Source organism: Danio rerio, chromosome 21 (assembly GCF_052040795.2).
Source record: "Danio rerio strain M-AB ecotype USA chromosome 21, GRCz13ab, whole genome shotgun sequence".
NCBI lineage: Eukaryota > Metazoa > Chordata > Actinopteri > Cypriniformes > Danionidae > Danio > Danio rerio.
Genome location: NC_141041.1, coordinates 39,036,461 through 39,061,127, shown reverse-complemented (window position 1 = coordinate 39,061,127; position 24,667 = coordinate 39,036,461). Strand labels below are relative to the sequence as shown.

Genomic DNA, 24,667 nt, shown 5'->3' with positions numbered 1-24,667 from the left:
CTTTTGAAAGTAATGAATTACAATATTGAGTTAATTCCCAAAAAAGTAACTAGTAACTTTTATAGAAAGTAATGCGTTACATTACTTTTGAGTTACTTGTGCATTGCTTTAGCTGGCTGAGGCATGATCTCTTTCAGAACCTGTTTTTCTTTCTTTTTTAAAAAAAAAAAAATAGTGTTCTGCAATTAAGAATACATTGTATAATCTACACATACATTTACCTTTGAAAAACACATCAAAATATGATATTTTTGCATAATGTTATTTGAGAACTTCCTGACCCCAGAGGTATACAACCTTTATTATTTTACGAGGAAAGACAATACTGAAATTAAAAATCTCTTTTACCAAAGCGTCCTGGCCAAGATTAGGCAGTATACATATCACATGTGTCTAATAAAAAAAAAACAAAAAAAAAAAACAAACAATTGACAGTTAACTTGAATCACACATTAAAAAACAAACAATTCAAAATATCTACAAGCCTGTGTTTCAATTTCTAAACCATTTATAACCTTTTTTTTAAAGCATTTAGTGAAATCAATTCTTTAAACTGCAACTTTGTTTGTATTATTTTATGCAAAAGGTGCTGCATATTTAAAAGCCTTTTTTCTTCAATTTCAGTCCGCACTTTAGGAACAGACATAGTTAAGGACAGGCCATAGTTAAGGATATATATATATAATCGAAATCAATGTGTGCAAGTGGATGGCCTTGTTTCTAGTACATTAATGTAACTAAAGGAGTTCCACAGGGTTCAGTATTGGGGCCTCTTCTTTTTACTGTATAGGTCCCACTTTATATTGTTACTTATACCTGTGAACTTACATGGTAACTAAATGTGTAAGTAGTATGTAACTAGAGTGTATGTACACACTGGTATATAGTATTTTTGTGTAACAACACACATAACAACACACTGAATAGTATGTGTAAGTTACAATGAGTAACAGGACATTAGTAAAAACACTAAAAAAGTACACATCTGTGACAAGAATTTGTAATAAGTGCATTGTATAACAACAATATTTACTTGCAAGTGCTTTCCCACTTCCACACCTGTTGGCATACCATGTACTTTTGAATATTGTATTAGTATGAGAATGGCTGTACTAACGCTGGATTAGAAGATTTCATCTGTGATACCAGTGTAATTACAGGGTAAATCCTGAGGAACTGTCCACTCAATGTAAAGTGTACAATGGTCACCAATTACTGTGTAATATATAAAACCTAAACCTTTGAGCAACTGTTTAACAACATTGTACACAGAAATATACAATGTTTATATGTTGTTTTAAGGTAAATTGTAGAATCACCTAAATAATTCACATTGAAGGGTGTTTACCAAAGATTGTGTTATTAATGTCCTGTTACACATTTGAACTTACACATACTATTCAGTGTGTTGTTACGTGTGGAGTTACACCAGTATTACACAAATACTATGTACCACTGTGTATATACACTGTAGTTACATACTACTTACATATATAGTTACTATGTAAGTTTACAGGTATAAGCGACACAATATAAAGTGGGACCTAAGAGACCCCAGAACTGAACCCTGTGGAACTCCTTTAGTTACATTCAAAATACTAGAAACAAGGCCATCCACTTGCACACATTGATTTCGATTTGTAAGAGAATTTTTAAACCAACCAATTATTAGATGACATGATTAGATAAACCAATACTTTTGAAGCGTTGTAACAGCAAGGTATGATCCACGGTATCAAAAGTTTAAAAAGGTCAAATAACAGGGCTGCACAATATTTTTAGTGTCCACAGAATGAATTAAATCATTTAATACCTTCAAAACCACTGTAATAGTGCTGTGTTTCTTTCTGATTGAAATTTAGACATAATACTATTTACTTCAAGGAAATCCTTTAATTGATTGTTTACTAATGATTCAAGGACTTAGCCAGCAGACAGTGAAATGGGACGGTAATTATCTGTTTGTGTGGCGTCTCCCCCTCTTAACAGGGGAGAACAAATGTGGATTTCCATATCACTAAGACTTCATTTGTAATAAGTGAAAGATTAAAAATATGTGTCAAAGATGGAGCAATAAAATCAGCTGCTAACTTAAAAAAATAAGGTTCTAATTTATCAGGACCAGGCGATTTAGAAACATCTAAATTCTTAAGGGCTTTACACACCTCAGAAGTTACAATTAGTGAAAAATTAAAAAGCTGTCTTGACTGGCTTCCTATGGGACACTTACAGAAAAAAAGGGTAGACATTGGACAAGAATTTATATTTCTTGCGTGCATGTGTCGAGAACCTGTGTCTACATGTTGCTTACTACGTTTACTTTGAAAGCATGTGCTTTTTATGATGTCGGTTTAAGGACAATAACCAATAGCCAGTAGATTATACAGCTGCATTCTATTTTAGTTTGCTTGCTTTCATGATTGAGTTTACAGTTACTAAAACAACTACTAAATAGAAGCTCACTTCATGCTAATACAATCCAGGTCAAACCCACAAACCCATGGTGAACAATAAAGCCAAAACACAAGCAGAAGGTGACTTTTTCTGTACTTTTTATATGTATTTAATTAACATCCAAAGATGAATTTGCCTAAAAAGTAGGTTGTGATGATCGACTTGTGCCTATTTTTAGGTTTTTTTTTAACAGTGCCGCCCACCCTTCTAACCCACCCCCTCATGAATATCACCCTGATGCCTGGTTAATTAGGACAAGCAGAAACTCATTACTCAATCTCAAATTTCAGTCTGCTCTGATAACAAATATGCCCTGACTCACATGGAAACATTAACATATATTTATTGGCTTTAACCAGCAATGTAATAAATATATTAAAGATGTTGTAAGGCACTTTTGCAATAAAAAGGACCAGATTTTTTCTCTTATTCTATTTGACAGCTAATGTACTGTATATGCAAAAAATTTAGTGTCCTCATCCCCTTTTTGCCAAATGAGCATAGACATGCAATCATATGTGTATGTATGTATGTATGCAATAGCCTGTATATACCTGAAAACACTGATGCAATTGTAAGCAGAAAATTGGGCTGTTCACCATTAATCAGCTTCGCTAATTGCCACACACCAACATTAGCCATATGGTGCCATGCCAGCTTGCAAGTACAGAACAAAAGTGCTTATTCCCATCATTTTAAACTAAAGAGGGGAAAAGAACAGAGAATGTTTCCCGATGTTGTTTGTTGTGAAACTGGCACAATTTGCTTTTATAAAGACTGAAGTTGTCATAACACAAATTTAATGTCATTAATCAAAGAAATCATGAAAAGGAAACATATGTTTGACTCCAGCAATGGTGGCCACATTTGAGCGTTGACAGAGCAGACTTACATCTTGCTAATTACATGAGCCCATTTTGACATTTCTTCAAAAGCTACATCCGGAAGGAAGCATAGGATCTAAGATGTGATTTTCTTTGGCTGTCTTGATCTTGAATAATTATATAAGGCAAACATTTATAATAGCTATGAGTTTATATATATATATATATATATATATATATATATATATATATATATATATATATATATATATATATATATATATATATATTATATATTTTTTTTTTCCCGTATTTCATTTTTCATTTATGTACACTGTAAAAAATTTGATCTTAAGTTCACAGAAAATTACTGGTGAATAATTGCATTACTTTTACAGTAAAATACTGTATGCAATTCACAGCAAAATAACCGTGAGGTAGTTCACAGTAATTTACTGTGATTAAGTTACATTACATTACTGCGAAATTACAGCCATATAGTGTAACTTAACAGTAGATAGTAAAGTAAATTATTGTGATTTCACAGTATTATCTTGTAGAATTAACTATTTTAGTGTGAAGCAGGCTTTCCTCAACTATTCATTCTGACATTTACCCTGACTTTGAAATGTTTTTGGGTGTTTAAAAGTGTTTGAGTTTATTACGTTTTTGGCTAAGCACAAAGTTTGTTAATTAAATATTATTTCATATTTCCATATTAACTTTATAAAACTAAATAAATGTGCAGTACAACAAAAAAGAAAATCTATTTCGACTATTACATTCATGTTGTTTCAAAAAAGACATTTCTTTCAAGTTTTTTTTTTTTTTTAGTTGTAAGCAAATTATTTTTAGGGATGCAATAATATTCTATCTATAATCTATAGATAATAATAATCTATCTATCTATCTATCTATCTATCTATCTATCTATCTATCTATCTATCTATCTATCTATCTATCTATCTATCTATCTATCTATCTATCTATCTATCTATCTATCTATCTATCTATCTATCTATCATCTATCTGTCTATCTGTCTATCTATCTATCTATCTATCTATCTATCTATCTATCTATCTATCTATCTATCTATCTATCTATCTATCTATCTATCTATCTATCTATCTATCTATCTATCTAACTATCTATCTATCTAACTATCTATCTATCTATCTATCCCGTCTGTCCGTCCGTCCGTCTATATCTATGTACATTGCATCTATGTATATTGTACATTTTAAAGTTGTTATTTTAATTTGTAACATATCTTGTACATGTTTAAGTGCATGCATCTATTTCTGTGTGTATGCATATGAATTTGAATGTACAAGGTTCTGTCTATGTATGTCTTGATCATTAGGCTCCTACAAATCTTCTTTATGAACTGTAAACACACTCGCACACGCAGATGCACACAAAGAGGCATTGCCTTGTTCCAGTCCTTTGGGAGGACACTGACCTAGTTGAGAAAGCCTTGTAAAAGAAGGGACAAAAGAGATATAGATGTAGTTAGAAATTTTAGCCCTCTGTTCATGATGTGGTTTTAAAGAAAGTCATTCATCACCCATACCCAAGAAATAAACACATTGGTCCTTTTATATATATATATATATATATATATATATATATATATATATATATATATATATATATATATATATATATATATATATATATATATATACATACATACATACATACATACATACATACATACATACATACATACATACATACATATACACACACACACACACACACACACACACACACACACGTACGTGTGTGTGTGTGTGTGTGTGTGTGTGTGTGTGTATGTGTGTGTGTGTGTGTGTGTGTGTGTGTGTGTGTGTGTGTGTGTGTGTGTGTGTGTGTGTGTGTGTGTAATAGAGGCCGACTTCGATACAAAAGGTTGCTGGATCGATCCAAGCTCGGAGCGGGTTGGGTGGTGTAGAACCGGCGGGGTTACATTTACATATATATATATATATATATATATATATATATATATATATATATATATATATATATATATATATATATATATATATATATATATATATATGGACCAATTCATGTTACTTGACTACACTTGTAGTCCATGACTAAATTCTAAAAATTATCATTTTCTAAAATAAATAGGTGGGAATCTGGTAAGAAGAAACTTTAAGGGCAGAAAGGTGGGAGCAGAGAGAGTTGTAGGAAGAAGAAAAAGTGATGGGGCGAAAACAATGTCAGCACTATCATGTGACAGTTTTCTCTCCAGCCTTTATTCAGTATCCTAGTGCCATCTGTGCAGTAGAAATGTGATGCTGGTGGTCTCCCAATCACCACTGTCGTTCTGCTAGACCTTCACAAATGGGAATTCTTGATCAACTTGCAAGCAAGCAGTACTGTTAAACACAAATATATGCAGTTTTGTGTTTTTGTGGTGGTGTAGTGCTAAAGTGAGTGATATAAAATAAATGTAAATGTCAGCAAGACAAAAGAAATATCCTTCTTATCTTCCATTATTGATGTTTCTATTCTTGCAATCCATCACGACTCGTCTGTTAAAATATTAAGAAGAAAAAAGTCTTTTGTCTTTCATATTTTAGTCAATGTCACTTGCTCTGCCTCTGAAGGAACTTTCCTATTTTATTGATGTCATTTCACCCTCTTTTAAGCCACTCCCCTTTAACATCTATCTGAAACTAGTTTTCTGTGTTGAATTAAAATACTGTTGTGTTTAGTTTAGCTTTCATAAACATTGATTTGTAAAAATAAAACCCTAAAATGCCTTATTGAATGCACAATACTGCTTTCTTAGCTAATTTTGTTTTGTTGTTGTCCTTTTAGTCGATGCTGCGACAAAAAGAGTTGTGGAAACCGCAATGAGACACCCTCTGATCCAGTCATCATTGACAGGTAGGTACTTGTGTGTCTAAAAACATTTGATACCTTTGTTTTTATAATCTCACAAAAATAGAGTCTGTGGTTGAAGTTTTCGTGACATGCTGAAGTAATCACGGTCTGCTCCGTGTGTGTTTAAGTCACTTGTTAGTGAACTGCTCTGTCAAATATTTTTAAATTTTGTTGTGGCGTTAGGATTGGCTGAGCACAAACACTTGATATTTATGTGCTTTTTTATTGCTGTCTTTGCTTAGGTAAATTATTGGCATAAAGTCTTTAGACATAGCTTTTGTTAAAAGTGTTTATATAATTTCTCTTGAAAAGATGTTAGCGATTGAGATAATATCTACATGGTATGTACTTCAAATTGATATCTGGCCTGGTTTTGAATTTTGGTTCCCTTTGAATTATGGTACAAAAGACAGTGTTCTTGGTCCCTTTTGTTCATTCTTAATCAAACCCACATGTATAATGAGCTGCAAAACAATAGAGGCACCCCCCCCCCAACCCCCACCCCTCAAAAAGTCAATCCCAACCCCCGATCTTCACTAGCCTGCTCTCACCATCTCTTTCGGCCCCTTAGGGCATCGCTTTCTTTCACCTAACAATCATCTTTATAAATCCAAAATTAAACCCTGCATCCCTTTTGAATGATGTAATTCTAGTTGTTATTGTTAGCATTGATGCTAATTGGATTTTTGCAGTGCTAAATGCTTCACAGTCCTTGAGGTGCTATCATCATTGTTCATGTATTTTGCTACAAGCAAGCAGTGTGGAGTTATGTGTTTTATAATGTGGAAGCAATTAGCTGATGTCTAAGAACATTTACTTTGACAGGTCAGGGTGCTCACTGCTCAGGATTGAGCTAAACAGTCGCAGCAAAATGGTTTGCATCCGCTATGCTCAATGAAAATTTTAAAATATTTCTTTGAGACATTATATTGGAACATGAGCAAACCTAAAGAAGTGCTTTGAAGAAAATCAGAGCTTAATCGCATTTAACTTGGTCTCACTGAAATGACCATTACCAGCACATTTGTAGCTTTTCAAGTTCTCAAGATGCCTTTTTTCACCATAATCTGCCCATGGCACTGGGAAAGTTCACAAATCAGGGATATATCTCAATGAGAATTTATTGCTGAAAGGGGAAACATTACTTGATTTACACCACATGAGATTATGTACTGTATATGTATGCAAGTTTTTTGTGCAGCAAACCACTACACTGTATAAAAAAAGTCAGTAATTTTACAAAATTTTCAAGCTGCAGGGAAAAAATGTAAAATAACGGCTGTTAAATTACAGAAATTTACCAGAAATTTAAATTTAAGGAAAATTCTGTAATTTAATGTCTGTTTTTTTTTTCTTTTGGCACCCTAGCTGTCAGAAAAAAAATGTCAAATTACGCATTTTTTTACAGTGTAGTTCAGAGATTTTTAACCGATAGGCCTTAGCAATCCAGCAGGTGGGCCGCGAGATAGCTTAAAATGAACTTAATTATTGTACTATAATTAATTATTCATTTTTCTGTTATTGATTACTTCAGACTTGTTGCAAAAAGAGTCTCACTGTAAAATACAGACTTAACCTTGGCTGCACTTCCTACCGCTGCACGACAAATAGGACTACATGCCCAGCTGTATAAACCAATCCAACACGCAAATGTAAGGGTAACGATGATTAGAGTTAAACCAGTTTGTGCGTCCCTCACATCTGCGACTTGTATCTATGCTAGAACTCTTTTCATGAACTCATTAAAATATCAGCATAGTTGTCCAAATTAGTGTTTTATAACATGAGTGGGTGTGTTTTATAACGGACGCACACCCATACAGGAGGATCTAGTGGGTGGTGTTTTAGTGAACAGCTGTTCACTACTGTCAGCGAACTCCATCAATTGCCTAAAAACCCAACCACCTTTAAATCGATGTGTTTTAACAGACTTAGATTGTTTTTACTGTATTTTACTTTTTTTTTTTTAATGGATACAATCAATAGATAAATAATAGTGAGTCCAATTCAAAGCAGCAGCTTTTTTAATCATCTTTGTCCTGTTCAGGTTCATTTATTTAAGAAATTGCTCAATACTCTGCAGTTGTTAAAAAAATGCATGAAGAATTCAGGAGCAATGAATCTGTGTGTGTGTGTGTGTGTGTGTGTGTGTGTGTTAAACAAACAAAAAATAATAAATAAATAATAAAATAAATAAATAAATAAACCTGCAAAACAAAAAAAAGTATATGTATATACTATAGCTGTAGAAAAATAAGATAATAATAGTATAAGCAAAATAACAGTTTTGCTAATAAATAAAGGTTTACAATATTTACAATAAGCATTTTCAGTTAAAAAAAATGTCAGATGTGGTCTTCAAAAAAGTTTTGGAGAAGGAGGTGGGCCTCGAAATAAAAAGGGTTGAGAACCCCTGGTGTAGTTGATATGTAACGTTTGTCCAAAGCTGTTAAAGCTTATTTATGAAACTTAAATCTCACTGAAAAGAAAAAAAGGTTTCCCACTATTTTCCAGCCTGATCTTATGAGGAAACATAACAGTTTTACTTTTTGCCACTTTAGGGGGTAATTCAGACAAATTTATACCATCATAGATAAGCAAATTGTTCTAAAATGTAGGAATGAGATCGTAAAAATTCATACAGATTAGCCACTAAATCAAAAAGTTATGAATTGGTGTGCTCTGCTTGTTTAGTTCAAGTTTAGACAACAGTCTGTTCGATTTCAGCCACTGACCTGCTCTTGCAGAATGGACTCAGGTGTGACTGGAGCTGCTCAGCCAACCGCAGTTGGATGCCACAGATCTGCTGCCCCTCAACATACCTGCTTCACAAATTTAGGGGTAGCTGACAGAGTTTATGCTTCACTTGACCAGAATCGCCAAAACTCTTGGGAGCCAGCTGTGACTCATATGCCTTTAAACCTCACTGAGCTAACAGGCTCGATATGAATATATAGTCCTACTAAAGAAACTCACGTGCATAGGTCTCATATAGGCAGTAAACAGAAAGTCTTGGTAAGTTTAAGGCCTTTAATTTTACGATATTACTGTTATTATTGTTTGGTTATTCTTCAAACATATATTGTATACTGTAGTCCGCTAGTCTTGGAGTATCTCAAGTATATTACATGAACTTTTTACTACTATTTATTTTAGTATTTTTATCAGAGTATTTTTTTATTTTAGGAAACTTTTAATTTTACTCCACTATATTTTTTAAAGCACAATATTGTATTTATACTCCCCATTATTTCATAATTGTAGAGGAGTAACAGTTTTTTGTTTCATTTTAAACTGAATAAATCACCACCCACTTGAAAACATGATAGACGCGTCATATTAGGTAACAAGTTGAATTTTGTCAGTTAATTTAAGCTTGTACTTTTGAACTTTGACTGAAGTAAAATTTTACTTACTTTATACTTTTTTTTACCAGTACTTTTACTCAAGTGCATGATTTGTCTTTACATTTCTGTTGTCCTCCTAACAGTGGTGTAAAGTAAATTACAACTACTCAAATTACTGTAATTGAGTAGTTTTTCTTAGATATTGTAATTTAATGAGTAGTTTTTAAAATGTGTACTTTTACTTTCCATTGAATACATTTTAAGTGCATTATTTGTTCTTTTACTGCTTGCCTTAATGTTTTCTTGTCTATGGGGATTTTAATCAGTCCTGTCATTCCTGTCCAATCAAATCGCACATAGAGGGTAAATCGCATCATAACAATCTACCTCAAGACATAGGCACTTTATAATTGCAGCAAACTGTTTGGAAGCCTTAAAGATGTCCAAAATCTTACGTTGTACCCCAGTGTCATGGGGACGTTGCAGTTTGTTTTAAATATAAACATCAATGTCCAAATGTCAACCTGAAATATTAACATCTAATGATGTTGCAGCTTGATGTTGTGTGGACGTTCCCACTATGACGTCTATCATCGTCTATCAGTTGGATTTTGGTTGCCATAGCTGATGAATATACCTGATGAATAATATCAATAAGATGTTCGTTGAATTTTGGTCAACCGACATCACAACCTAAATTTAACCTAATATTAACGTCTTCTGACGTCGTGTGCTTGCTGGGCAATGACTAAATGCTACGTTTACACAAATCCACAAATTATATGTAAATGAATCAGCTTTTTACAGCGTAATACTCACTACTCACGACTCAGCACTTTTGGGTACTTTTGAAAGGTGTACTTTTCATTCATACTTTAAGTAATATTTACAACAGATACTTTTACTCTTCTTCCACTACATTTTTAGGCAAGTACTTTTACTTAAGTACGATTTTTCAGTACTCTTTACACCACTGCCTCTTAATCAGTAACACTTTATTTAGTGTATTATTTTATTTATATTTATGCAAAACTCCAAACAACATGAACAGATTGCCACAGTTTAATTGAACACACTTACACTCATGTTTCTGGCAAACTTGTTTCTTGTTATCAGTTGCATTTTTTAGAAACATTAAATAAATAATTTAGTCTATCTCTGTTTGTGCAGGGTGACTAAAAGTTTTAAGCATTTTTATTACAGTATGATTAAAAAAAAAAAAAAAACTGATGCTTTTGTTCAGCTATTTCCTTCTAGTCCTTTTTAAACAATCTCCCAAATATTATTTATTTGCATGTATGTATAGTTGAAGTCTGAATTATTAGCCCTTCTTTAAATATTTCACAAATGATGTTTAACAGAGCAAAGACATTTTCACATTATGTCTGATAATATATATATATTTTTTTTTTCTTGAGAAAGTCTTAATTGTTTTATTTTGGCTAGAATGAAAGCAGTTTTTAATTTTTAAAAAAACATTTTAAGGTCAATTTAGGCCGCTTTAGGCTATATATTTTTCAGATAGTCTACAGAACAAACCATCGTCATACAATAAGTTACCTAATTACCCTAACCTGCCTAGTTAACCAAATTAACCTAGTTGACCCTTTAAATGTCACTTTAAGCTGTATAGAAGTGTCTTAAAATTTTTTTTTTGAGTAAAATATTTTTACTGTCATCATGGCAAAAATAAAATAAATAAGTTATTAGAAATGAGTTATTAAAACTATTATGATAAGAAATGTGTTGAAAAAAATCTTCTCTCCATTAAACAGAAATTAGGGAAATATATAGACAGGGGGCTAAAAATTCAGGGGGGCTATTAATTAGTTTCCGCAGCCCAAAGTGCATACGTTAAAGTACACCTACTAAGTAAATAAAATATATACTTTAAAATAATAAAATCTAATTTTTAGTATGCATTCTTGGAAGGTACATATTTTATCATACTATCAGTGACAGCATATCTTAACATCACTTATTACGACTTACTGTTTCTGTTTTACATGTAACCTAAAGAAATATAAATCTGTGTTTTTTCCCCCTCTGTGTTATTAGCTTGGTTAATAAGGGCTCATTAGCGTGCACTTCTTTCAACAAGCCGATTTGATTTCACACTAGTAATTAGACTGGCAATGGCTAATTCTGCTGGTTTTGCATTGAGAGTGGTGCTCTAATTAGGTCCACAAAGTACCCAGCTAATCCAAATCTGTGTTAAAATCACAAATGAACCCTTATTATACTGTTAAAACAAGTAATTTAATTGTTTGTAAGATTTGTATTGTAAAAAAACATCTGTAAACAAACAATATACACCCTAGTCAATTATTATATATTTGAGCAAAATGCATGATTGCAGGTTTTTGTTAGTCCCTTTGAGTCATTCACACAGGGAGGAAAAGCACCACAATTCCACCCACTCACAATTCCATACATAGTTATCTGAATTGCATAAATTGTTTCATTTGAATCAGTCCCTCATGAATTTGTGCATGTGTTATAATGTCTTTAACCTGAAGTATCACATTCAGCTGGACCATATGTTCCTTTAGGCCTCTCCCTATACCAGACTGACCTTTCATCGCCTCTAAGATTATTTCCAAAACTTTAATCCCATCTCATTGACATAGACACAATGCACACTGACATCTAATAGACGCCTCCTCACTTTCTTCTTTCTTCCTCTTGGTTTAATCACCTTCAGTTCAGGGCCTCCACCCCCACTTTCCTCCTCTCCAGACCCTCCAGCCCTTGTTGTCTATTGTTCATGTCTCTTTTTATTCCACACCCTCCCTTCTCACTTCTGCTTATGTTTAGGGTTCCAGAAAAACCATGAGTGTTTCAGTCTGTGTATGTGTATGTGTGTGTGTGTGTGTGTGTGTGTGTGTGTGCTAATACAGTGCATGAACAAGATTTGTAGGAGCCTAATGATCAAGACATATAGACAGAACCTTGAGCATTCAAATTCATGTATACACACACAAATACATGCATGAATATAGACGTACAATAAATATTAGAAAATTAACAACAAATTAACAACTTTAAATATGCCATGTGATGTAAATAGACAGACAGACAGACAGACAGACAGACAGACAGACAGACAGACAGACAGACAGACAGACAGACAGACAGACAGACAGACTTATAGAGTAGGGCAGTATGTCAACTGCAGGAAATTCTTCTTTTCTGACAGGCAGTTGAAATGTCTCCCTTTATAAGCTACCTATTGCATCTGTGATGTGAGAATCATTTGGCATAGGAGGTCATGTGTCCTTTATACATCTGAAGATGGCCTGATATGTTTTCTGTAATTAACCACCAAACATTTGCTTAAACCTCTGCCATAGGCTTTCCAAATGAAAGTAGTTTTGTATCCACTTGTGGTGTGCTCTTGCTGTGATTTGGTGAGCCCACGCTGGGGGATGTCAAAAGCTGTCAGAATAAGAATGGAATGTAAAAGTTCCCGTGGATATCGTGGGACTTCCTGTACCCCCAAGACTCGGTTCTCAGCCTCTCTTTGCTGGCCTGACTCTTAACGCTCAGAGCTGAACATCTGGATCTCTGTTCTCTAACCAAAACAACATTCACAGAGCTGATGGAGGGAAATGGGTCACCATGCCCTTGAATTTTACATTAATGGTCTGTTGAAAAAAGTGCAGCTCTAAGCTAAAAATTCACACGTTAAAAAAAGGTCAACTCACTCTGAGTGATTGATTATATATTATTTAATAATAATTATTTATATGTTATATATTTTAAGTTATTATTTTAAATATTTGCATTATTTTTTAATTATTATATTATTATTTTAAAAGATACCTTTGCTATATAGTGCTTTGCACTAGGCTGTCAATATGCTTTATTCCTTGATAACAACCCCCTGGATGTATTTTATCCCTTACTAATTAATTCGTTAATTTTTCTTTAGCTTAGTCATTTATTTATCAAGGCTCGCCACAGCAGAATTAACCACCATCCCTTAGTTATCATGTTCATAACTTATGTGCTAAACTTCATCTGCAGTTACTGGATCACTGGTGTGAACTTGTGTCATAAAACTATCCAAAATTGTTTTTGGAAAATATTTTATTTGCAACTGTCAGAGAGTATCAAATTAGACAAAAGCCCCTTTCACACAATGAAACTAGTAATTATCTGGAAAATTTCTGGAGCGACTTTACCATCCATAAAAAAGGTGTTCACACAGGCATGTACGTTCCATAATTTTTTCAGGAAAAGACCATTCACACATGCATTCCAAAATACCGGTAAATTATGACATCGTTAATCCGAAATGAGCTCAAAACGGCTAAGCTTGTATTCGTAAGCATAGAAGGGGTCTGCCTTTTGTTGATAGTTTTACTTATATTTTAAGCTTTAGCATTGACTACATTACAAATTTTGTGGGGCGAGGCAGTGGGGAAGTAGGTAGTGCTGTCGCCTCACAGCAAGAAGGTGGCTGGGTCGCTGGTTCGAACCTTGGCTCAGTTGGCATTTCTGTGTGGAGTTTGCATGTTCTCCCTGCCTTCGCGTGGGTTTCCTCCGGGTGCTCCGGTTTCCCCCACAGTCCAAAGACATGCGGTATAGGTGAATTGGGTAGGCTAAATTGTCCATAGTGTATGAGTGTGTGTGTGAATGTGTGTGTGGATGTTTCCCAGAGATGGGTTGTGGCTGGAAGGGCATCCGCTGCGTAAAAACTTGCTGGATAAGTTGGCGGTTCATTCCGCTGTGGCGATCCCGGATTAATAAAGGTACTAAGTCGACAAGAAAATGAATGAATGAATGAATGAATGACAAATTCTGTGGATGGATCAGTATTGTGAACAACTTATATAAAAACATTTGGAGGAACACTTTCACATGTTGAGATATTTAAAATATGTGTGTGTTGCCGCTCACATGCTTCTTCATGTGCACATGCATTCAAGCAACTGAATCAGAGCTTAAAGGTAAACAAACAGCAGTTTATCATAAGCTTTTTATCGATAATTTTTTTTACACAGTTGGTATTAAGAATGAACATAGAAACGCATTCTGGGTAACATCTAGCAGATAAATGTGTCTCGAAAGTATTTAAAAGCTTTTGTTTTCATAAACCATGCAGACGTGAATGTGTCTGTGGGTTCTGATTGGCTAAAGTAGACATCTCATGACAGCGTTCTAGACGTGAATGTGCTCTTACCGGCAATCTTCCTTTTGCCTTTACACAGTGCAGCATTCCGGCAAATTAACGGTAATGTTACAACTTCTCTTCCCGGAAAATTGCCAGAATGAATTTACCAGTATTTATTTACCAGGCCTGTTTACACATACAGACTGGAAAGGTCTGTATGTGTGAAAGAGGCTAAAGAGTACTATTTTTGGATTAATCTGTCCATTCTGGCCAATTATAGGACGTAGAAGAAACAAGATAAGATGTAAAAACACATAAACACAAATGGTTTTAGAGGCTACTGTAAGAAAAAGTGACAAAAACAAGAAAGAAATAGAAGGTAGAGGAGCTAAAAGGTGAATACCCGTGGCTTGTTAAAATGAATTCAGCTGTCAGTGTTGTGCTGTGAGGTTGCTTCTGTTTTCTCAGTGCCAGTTCTTTGTGACAGGCTGCATGTGGCCCACTTATTCCCAGCCAGGAAAGATGATGATCACAGTGTCGCCCTCTACCCCTCCAAGTTGATATATAGTTAGCAACGTTTAGTTCATTGCTGACAATTCTATCATGTACCTGTTGACACCCAAAGCACCATTTGCATTTGTCTCTTTCAACGCTCCTTTCCACTGAAACATCAACTCAAATTTTTTCCATCACTGTTTTTGCTCTGTGCTGTTCAGTCAAATTTTATTTAGTACCTCTGAGCAAATCTTAAATTCTTCAAGATTTGCCTTTAACACTTTCTTCCATACTGAAAAAGCTAAAACTATCAGAAGTGGCATGTGAATCTCCTAAGAATGTAGACAAGCCTCATTTTCCTCACGGCTTTGAACATCAGCAAGAGGTTTGAGTGTGTATAAGACTTGTCAGTCAAGGCTCTTCCAATATTATTGTCAATCTGTCATGTCTTTTGTTTTACTAATATCATAGTTAGAATTCAGAAACAGATTTCAGAATGTCATTTTCATAATGTTGTATTTTAAAACAAATTTTTAATGTATTTTACTTAGTTAAAGGGATTGACAATTTATTAATTGTTTGTTTTATCGATTGATCTTTTAGAAAAGAATCGATGTTGATCTGGGAATTACTGTTCACCATTAATAAAGTGTATGTGTGAAACCATTGGTAACTGATGCTCATGGCTTCCTGTGATTTTGTCTTGAACTGAGAATGGCAGAGAGGATGAACCACTCCTATGCCATTGATACATTTTTTATTCATTTTTACTCATTTACATTTGCGAAAAAAAAGAAAGGTGTGAAGATAATTGTAAGCGAGTTTTTGTTTTATACAATTGTTTTTAAATACAAAATCATTTAAATTTTAAATTGTTTCTTTTTTTATTGGTGGCAATTATTCAGGTTACATTCATTTGCATTAATTAATATTATGTCTTCTTAGCTTTTTGCTTTATTGTAACTAACATTCTTGCAATCTTGCAGACTTGGGCAATTGCTAAAAAAAAAAAAAAAAAAAAAAAAAAACTGGTGTGCTCTGTACCAAGGGAGGTCAGACTGAATACTGACCACAAGAAATGATTTTACATTTTGTAATTTTTGTTTTTATTAAACCATGAATAGGGATCATGATTAACATTTTGCTGTGATGGCCTTCTTTTTTCACAGTACGATATATACAATTTATACGAAAGAACCTGTTGTATGAGTTATGTGTTATATTCAACATATATAAAAACTATTACCAATAATTGTAAAATTTTATTACATTATGTGGAATATTATTAGTAACAGTAAACTATTGCAAGCATTTAAATATATATATATATATATATATATATATATATATATATATATATATATATATATATATATATATATATATATATATATATATTAGTGCTGTCAAAATTAACGCGTTAACACATGCGATTAATTTGAAATAATTAACGCGTTAAACAAATTAACGCAATTAGCACAGTTTTTTTTTTTTTCCTGTTGTGGCCAGGGGCAGACTCGGCAGTTTCCCGCTGTTTCGACGTACTTTTTGGGCCAGGCTGATCATCTTCTTATGATTTGATCGGCCCATAAAACACTTAGCAGACTGTCATGTTTTTCTGCCTGAGTGATTGACGGTGCTGTGAGCTATCACGCTCTGAAAGTTAGATGTTCTTTTCTGGACAGAGTTGCCTTGTGACATAATCTGCAGCCCATTGATTCTTTTCTTTATTGACATCGGGCTGACATAATCACAAACTTCCATGTTGGGCTCTGTGTAATGTAGGTGTGTATTTGTCAAAATAGCCGAGAGTCACGCCTGTTTCTTGCGCGCAGGTCCGCGCCGCGGGAGAGCAGGCTTTTGCGTCTGCACTCTGCAGCGGAGCACAGATCAATATATTCCTGTCTATTCTATCTAGTTACCTATCTGTCCATATAAATATACTTTTTTAAACTTTTCATCTGCACCACGGCCCGCAGCAACTTCCTCCTATAATGCTGTTTCCTAAACCTGCAAGTCTTTATTTTACAAATGATAAAGAATGTCTGCTTCTCAAGCTCTATGTCAGTCATGTATTTTAAGATGCACTCGGTCAGAAGATGAGCGCATGAGATATCATGACATTGTGTTTTTGATCGTCAGCATGATATGACAATAATATTTATACAATATGGTTAATATAATGATATTTATACATGACCAAACTAGTGTGCAACTTAAGCAACTTTTTTACATTTAGTTTTGTAGTTCGGGCAGAAACAAATATTTGTTGCATTTTTTAATTGTTTAAGTTCATTTGATTGATAATGTAAAAGCTGTTAGCTACGTTTGATGTTTCATTTTTCAGTTAAACATTTTTTTAGGGTCTCTGACACATTGCTTTTATTATTTATCTTTATTTTATTAATCAACATTAACTGTGTGCGTCAGCAGGCAGTTTTTGTCATGTTCATTATTTATTAGGCTCCCTCAAAACACACAAACACACACATTTCCAGTGTGGATTATAATTATATTTTAATAATAAATTTAAAAAAAAATGTAGTTTTTTGACTTTGTCAACTCTTGTTATTTCCTATATATGGCTTTTGTGCTTTTAAAGAATGGGAGTTAGTTAACCTATTCAAGGGCATGCACAGATTTTGAATACTTTATTATTATTATTATTATAATTTTCCATATCTGTAATGCCTCTATTTTGGCATTTTTTTGCAGTCCACTTAGAATCCAACATGGAAATCAATGTTTTCTTTATTGGCATTGATTGTTTTGAAATTCAAATGGCATTAACATGCATGTGCTTTTATTTCTGTTATAAATATGGCTGTCAAGCCAGGATCTTGATGGTTTATTGTGGGTATGTTGTTTACATGAAGAAATCTGTGTTACAAGTTAAAAAAAATTCTAAAAATGAATTATATTTTGAATTTAAATAGTATTTGTCTTGCGTTTACATTAATATTACACTCGAATAGCCCAAATTACAAGTTTCAGTCTTTTAAATAAATTTTTTAAAAAGTTCGATTAATTAGTTAATTTTTTTAATCGATTGACAGCACTAATATATATATATAACGGTTTATCTTCCGGCAGGACAATAACCCAAAGCACACCGCCAAAACATCAATGGAGTGACTTCACAACAACTCAATGAATGTCCTTGGAGTGACCCAGCCAGAGCCTAGACCTAAATCCTATTGAACATCTCTGGAGAGATCTAAAAATGGCTGTACATTGTTGCTTCCCATCCAACCTGAAAGAGCTTGAGAAGCACTGCAAAGACGAATGAGCAAAAATTCCCAAAGACAGCTGTGCTAAGCTTGTGGCATCATATTCAAAAAGACTTGAGGCTGTAATTGCTGCCAAAGGTGCATCAACGAAGTATTGAGCAAAGACTGTGTACACTTATGTACATTTGATTTTTTAGGTTTTTAATTTTCACATTGTTATTATGGGGCATTGTGTGTAAAGTTTTGAGGAAATAAATGAATTTCATCCATTTTGTAATAAGGCTGTAACATAAAGATGTGGAAAAGTGAAGAGCTACGAATACTTTCCGGATGCGCTATATATATATATATATATATAGTAGTAGAAGGTCTGCAGAGGTTATAAATAAATTATCCAATCATTACATAGTCTTTATAGACTACTGCATTAATGCAGTGCAGTAATGTAGATTTCTGCCTGGTTTGATGTTGGGCCAATCTAGTACAGAGACTTTCTTCTGGTCTTCCCCCACCAGCATGTGGGTGGCTGTATTTATTCAATGTGAATTTTAGGGACTGTAACTGAATAATTTATGAATGTATAATGTGTTGGATTCGCAAGCTCTCTGTATCCCTGCTGTGTTTTGAGTATCTCCTTAGCCGGGATCCCCCTGTTCCCAAGCCCATTGTTGTGTTTCGATTCCACTTCCTGTGGGGAAAGGTCACCCATGGCTCTGAGAAAGAGAGAGCAGTGAATTATTCATGCCATTGACTTTGTGTCAGAGAAAAAAAAAAGAAAAAAAAAAAGAAAGAGAGAGGGGAAGAACTGAAGATGTTTTATTCATTTATCCTATTTTGAATCCTTTTTTTGCACCTTCCATCATTAGAAAGCTCAACATTTACATTTCATGCTAATTCACAATAGGCCCCCTGATTCCAGCCAAGCATAGTTCTCAAAGAAAAAAAAACCCTATAAATATATATTGGTATACTTAAAAAAAATAAATAAAATTTTTTAAAGAAATTTATCAAAACATCAATATGTGGCTAACTTGTAATATGTTGTGTTGTTATGAATACCTTGTATGTAAATTAGTTGCCACAAAAACAGACAAACCAAACACTATACCCAGGGCTGGACTGGGGCAAAAAAATCGGCCCTGGCATTTTGGGCCAGAGCGGCCCACTACATTCCATCAAAATGCTATCTATCTATGCACGTCCAATATTTTTATCAACTCATATTTTATAAAACACAAAAGCCATATTTATGAAATAAACAAATAAATACAAACTTTAATCTCAATTTAAATTCTGTATACTGTCCATAAAGATGTTTGTTGAGTTCTAAAAAATACACTATTCATTCATTTATTTTTCTTCGCATTAGTCCCTTATTTATCAGAGGTTGCCGCAGTGGAATGAACTGCCAACTATTCCAGCATGTTTTTTGCAGCAGATGGCTTTTCAGCCACAACACAATATTGGAAATCACCCATACACACTCATTCACACACACTCATACACTACGGCCAATTTAGCTTATTCAATACACTATTCACTCAGCCTACATTCAATAATAAACAACAAAAACTGCCTGCTAATGCATGGCTAAATCTTCAAAAGGAACAGTATACTTTATAACCTCATTCACCTCATCCTGCTTGCTGTTTCACTATCTAAACAATGAAAACATAATATAAGTAAAATTTGTTTCATTTTGATATTATGATTAACAGACACCAAACAGCCTCGTGTAGCTACACATTTAAATGACCGTCATATTCACTCTGCATATTTATAACAAAACAGAGCTTAAATATAACTGCCTCCTTTCATTTTCATTGAAAAGAACGAACTTTACCCTGTCTCTTTTGCAGAATATTAGTTTTAATAATCAATATTGGCCATTATAACATACAATAAATTTATTCGATATAGGTAAGCAATCAGTCAATGTGCAGAATCAGTGTATGTGGTTACATAAATTATTATATTAGCTTATCTTTGCACTCAGCCAAAACAGAGTTACCTGAGAACAAGTGATTCAAAAGACATAAGAGTTGTTAGATAGTGACAACAAGATGAATTCAATATCACATTTAACAACTATATTGAGATGAGATCATCCAGCAGATGAACTGTCTGACATGCTCTATACTCTCACCTGGGGTTTATGCTCACCCGCTGAACTACTGGCTGCAGCTCTTGGCAGAGAGTGTGTGGTCACGTGATTTGCCTTTTTAGCTGTGTACTAGAATGAACGGAGAACTTTTCAGAACCGCTAAATGAAACGCTGGTGTATTTCCCGCGATTTCTCTGCGCCTCCCTTGCGTTTCTTCACTCTGACACTCGACTATTTTGACAAATACACACAGACGACGCACGCTCACACAGAGTCCAAAATAGGAGTTTGTGATTGGGCCAGCCCAATGTCAATACAGAAAAGAGCCAATGGGCCACATGGGCCGGCCCGTCTGTCTGTCCGGGAATAAAAAGCATCTTACTTTCAGAGAGTCACAGATCACAGCAGCATCAATTAATATGGCAGAAAAAACGATAGGCTGCTAAGCCTTTTATGGGCCGATCAAATCCTAAGACGATGATCAGCCCGGCCCAAAAAGTTCGTCGGCCCACCGGGGAAGTGCCCGGTCTGCCAGATGGCCAGTCCACTCCTGACTATACCTACACATTTGCCCCTAGCATTGCTAAGTGTTGGGCCTAACTCGGTGCCCTGAGGCCGTGTTTAAAGTGGAGACAGGCACATACATTACTCCTGAGCCAACCTCTTGGAGTTGTAAGAGCTAGAATTGAAGTAGAATTTGGGAGAAATAGACTTGCCCCAGGATATATTGAACGCAGATGTGTCCTTATGTCCCTTCAGCCTCACATTATGCAATGGGCGGTTAGCCCACTAGAACAGATAAGGTGAAATAAATTCCTTTTTAATGTAGATTTAACTTTGCTCAATAAACATAAAATGATTATTATTATCAGCCCATATTCTGACCCTGTTACTGAAACAACGTGCTTTTCAGGACTGACCATTCAGAATCAGGAGAGCAGAGAGCCATGTAATTTTATATATATATTATATATATAATTCATGTAATTTATTATATATAAATATTTTATTTCACCTACAAACCATACACACATACTGATCCTCCAAACCAGACTAAATATCAATGACACACTAAAATGTAAAGCAAAATGTTTATTTGAAGATTTATTTAAGATCATGGGGCACTGAATAATTACTACTTTCCCAAGGGATTTCTTATAACATTAAAATGAAATGTCCTAGCTCACAACTTATGAAAGTTATTTGCTCTAAACATCATTGTGCCACAGTTTTTGGTATTACCATTTCATACCACCTCTATATGGCAACAGTACAGTTTTTGAGCAAAAGTAGATGCCGTGTATTGCATATACTCACTGATGGAAAGAGCACTGAAAAATCATACTTATCAAAAAGTACCATTACTTGCCTAAAAATGTAATACAAGTAGAGTAAAGGTACTGTATCTGTTGTAAAATTACTCAAAGTATGAGTAAAAAGGAGACCTTTCTAAAGTACTCATGAGTAGTGAGAATTACACTGTAAAAAGATGATCCGTTTGCATGTAATTTGTGGATGTGTGTAAACGTAACATTCTGTAGTGCATTTAGTTATTGCCCAGCAGGCACACAATGTCATAATACGTTAATATTAGGATAGATTTAGGTTGTGATGTCAGGTGACCAAAATTCAATGTCTAGCCACATTGATATTTGGTTGATTTTAGGTTGTGTTAGAAAGTGACAAAAATCCAAAGTTGAGCCAACATCTTAAACCAACTTCATATTAGCATTAAATACTGACATCTAATACTGACAACCAATATCCAACATCTGATAGACGTCATAGTGGTAATGTAAAAACAACATTAAGCTGTAACATCATTAGATGTTGATATTTGGTTGATTTTAGGTAGGTTGTTGACATCAACCCGTTTTAATTTCCAAACAAAATGCAACGTTCCCATGACTTTGGGGTACAATGTCAATCTGACGTCATGTTGATGTAAGGCCATTTCGGTCATCATACAGTAAACATCCGTCATCTTCTCATCAGTGATATACATCTAAACACTCTCGGGGTCAATGGGAGTTAAGATTTTTAACATCTTCTTGGAAACTTTTTGCTCACTTTCAAACAGTTTGCCAAAATAAAAATAAAAAATCTCTCATGTCTTGAGGTAGATCAGTATGATGCAAATTACTTTCTATGTGCTATTTTATTGGACTGGAATCACAAGACAGGTTGAAGGAAAGTAGTGGAGTAAAAGTACCAATACTACACTAAAAATTTATTCAATGGAAAGTAAAAGTACACACTTTTAAATCTACTTAGTAAATTACAATTTCTGAGAAAAACTACTCAATTACAGTAGTTTGAGTATTTGTAATTTGTTACTTTACACCAGTGCATATACTGGGTGATGGAACATTTTGACTGCCAACGCAAAGAGCTTATTTTACTTAATGGTCATTAATATCACTGCCAGAACACATGTGCAAGTTCCTCAATGCCACAACCACCTTTGATGTATATACAGTTGAAATCAGAATTATTAGCCCCCTGAATTTTAAGTTAATAATTAATATATTTTTATAATGATATTAATATATTTAACTAATAGTTTTGTCCTTATAATGGTGTTTAAAAAAATTAAAAACTGCTTTTATTCTAGCCAAAATAAAACAAATATCATTTGTAAGTCGCTTTGGATAAAAGCGTCTGCTAAATGACTAAATGTAAATGTAAAATGTAAATAAGACTTTCTTGAAGAAAAAATAGTATCAGACATACTGTGAAAATTTCCTTGCTATGTTAATCATTTGGCAAATATTAAAAAAAAAAAAAGTTCAAAGGGGGGCTAATAATTCAGACTCACTCTATATATACATATAATCTGATGTGTGCCCATCCCCCGCAATGCAGCCCCCAAATTACCATTATGCACCCACCACTCAACCCTGCATTAGCAATGCCATTAAAATTAATTGAATGCTATTGACCATAAAACCCAACCACCCCTACTCGAAATAAATGTTCAGGCACATCTCTTGCCCTCCCGTTGAAATGAATACATATATTTTTTTCTTATCGTGAGGCTATTTGTGAGCTTTTGCACATGTCATTTCATTAAGCTGGCAAGTGGTAAACATTCCTTTCCCTCAGTTTATTTTTCCAACATAATTTAGCACGACTTTGCGTGCATATTGCTGGTGTGTTTTGCGCCGAGAGGAGGGCTGTTTTGAAATTGCACTTTTGAAGTATCATTCAGAGAGTTCACTGTGCTGAACTGCTCCTTCAGGACTTCAAAAGGCTGCTATAAAGATTAATTTCCATACTGCCTGCTTCTCCATCACTTTGGAGAAAAGTGTGAGGGATGACACTTTTTTAACTTTCCAAGACATTGACAGAAGGTTCCAAAGGGGTATGATCCACTTGCTTGGTCTAGTAGTCTTAGGGTCGACGACTGTCTTTGGTATCAGCTTGGTCTCGCAGTGACAGCAGGGGTCTGGGGACAGCTGGACCCCGGGGAATCTGGTCTGTCACTATGCAGGTAGGGCATGATGGAGGATGGCATGGTAGCTGTCATTCTTGACTGTTTATTTGCACACACAAAAAGGATAAAGTCATTTTTATGCTCATAAATGATAAAGTCATGAAAGGGCAGACGAAAGCTCCTTGCATATTTATCTCCAGCAGTTGGTGTCCGCTAACAGATACTTGTACTTTTTGGAGTTGGGTTAAGAGGATGGTGACATGGAGGTGGCCTTATTATTCTCCACCCTGGAGGTGTCTGGGAATGTGTATTTATGTAAGAAGCTTCAGTGCCAGTGCCTCCAGCAAGTAGGTCCAATATAGCCCTGAAATTCTTTTTACTCACCTTCTTCCTCGATTTAGGTTTTTTTGAAAGAGGGGGTCGCTGCAGAGGAAAACCCTCTGGGGATGATGGGGAGCAATGATTGACAGGCCGTAAGCTTGCTGTTTGCAGACTCTTTGTCACTTGCAGAGCTAGACCCCAGCCCCTAGGGAATTATTCCACAAAAAAGTTTAGAGCCCAGAGTTCAACATCTCAGTTGGTAGTGAAACTTCAGACTCATAACAGGCACTGGTACAGGCTGCCACTGAGTTCAACCAAACAGGTTGCACTGAGAATGTAAACAAGATGTATATGTTGGCGACATGCATTGTGAAGTCACTCAGGTAGCGAGACAGTGCTGCATTGAGAGAATCTAAATTTGAGGAAGCT

General features: G+C 34.5%; 1 protein-coding gene across 8 annotated transcripts in view; it reads left to right on the top strand.

Annotated features, from left to right (window-relative positions):
- ebf1b (EBF transcription factor 1b) overlaps positions 1 to 24,667 on the top strand; it is a 264,404-nt gene that overhangs the window by 17,617 nt on the left and 222,120 nt on the right. For all 8 annotated transcript variants that reach the window (XR_015520545.1, XR_015520544.1, XR_015520541.1 and 5 more), the window contains exon 6: positions 6,121 to 6,189. Coding sequence is in view for 4 of the 8 variants with exons in the window: in XM_087301781.1 (XP_087157907.1) it covers positions 6,121 to 6,189 (69 nt within the window). In the remaining 4 variants the exon portion in view is untranslated. The remainder of the gene's footprint in view (positions 1 to 6,120; positions 6,190 to 24,667) is intronic.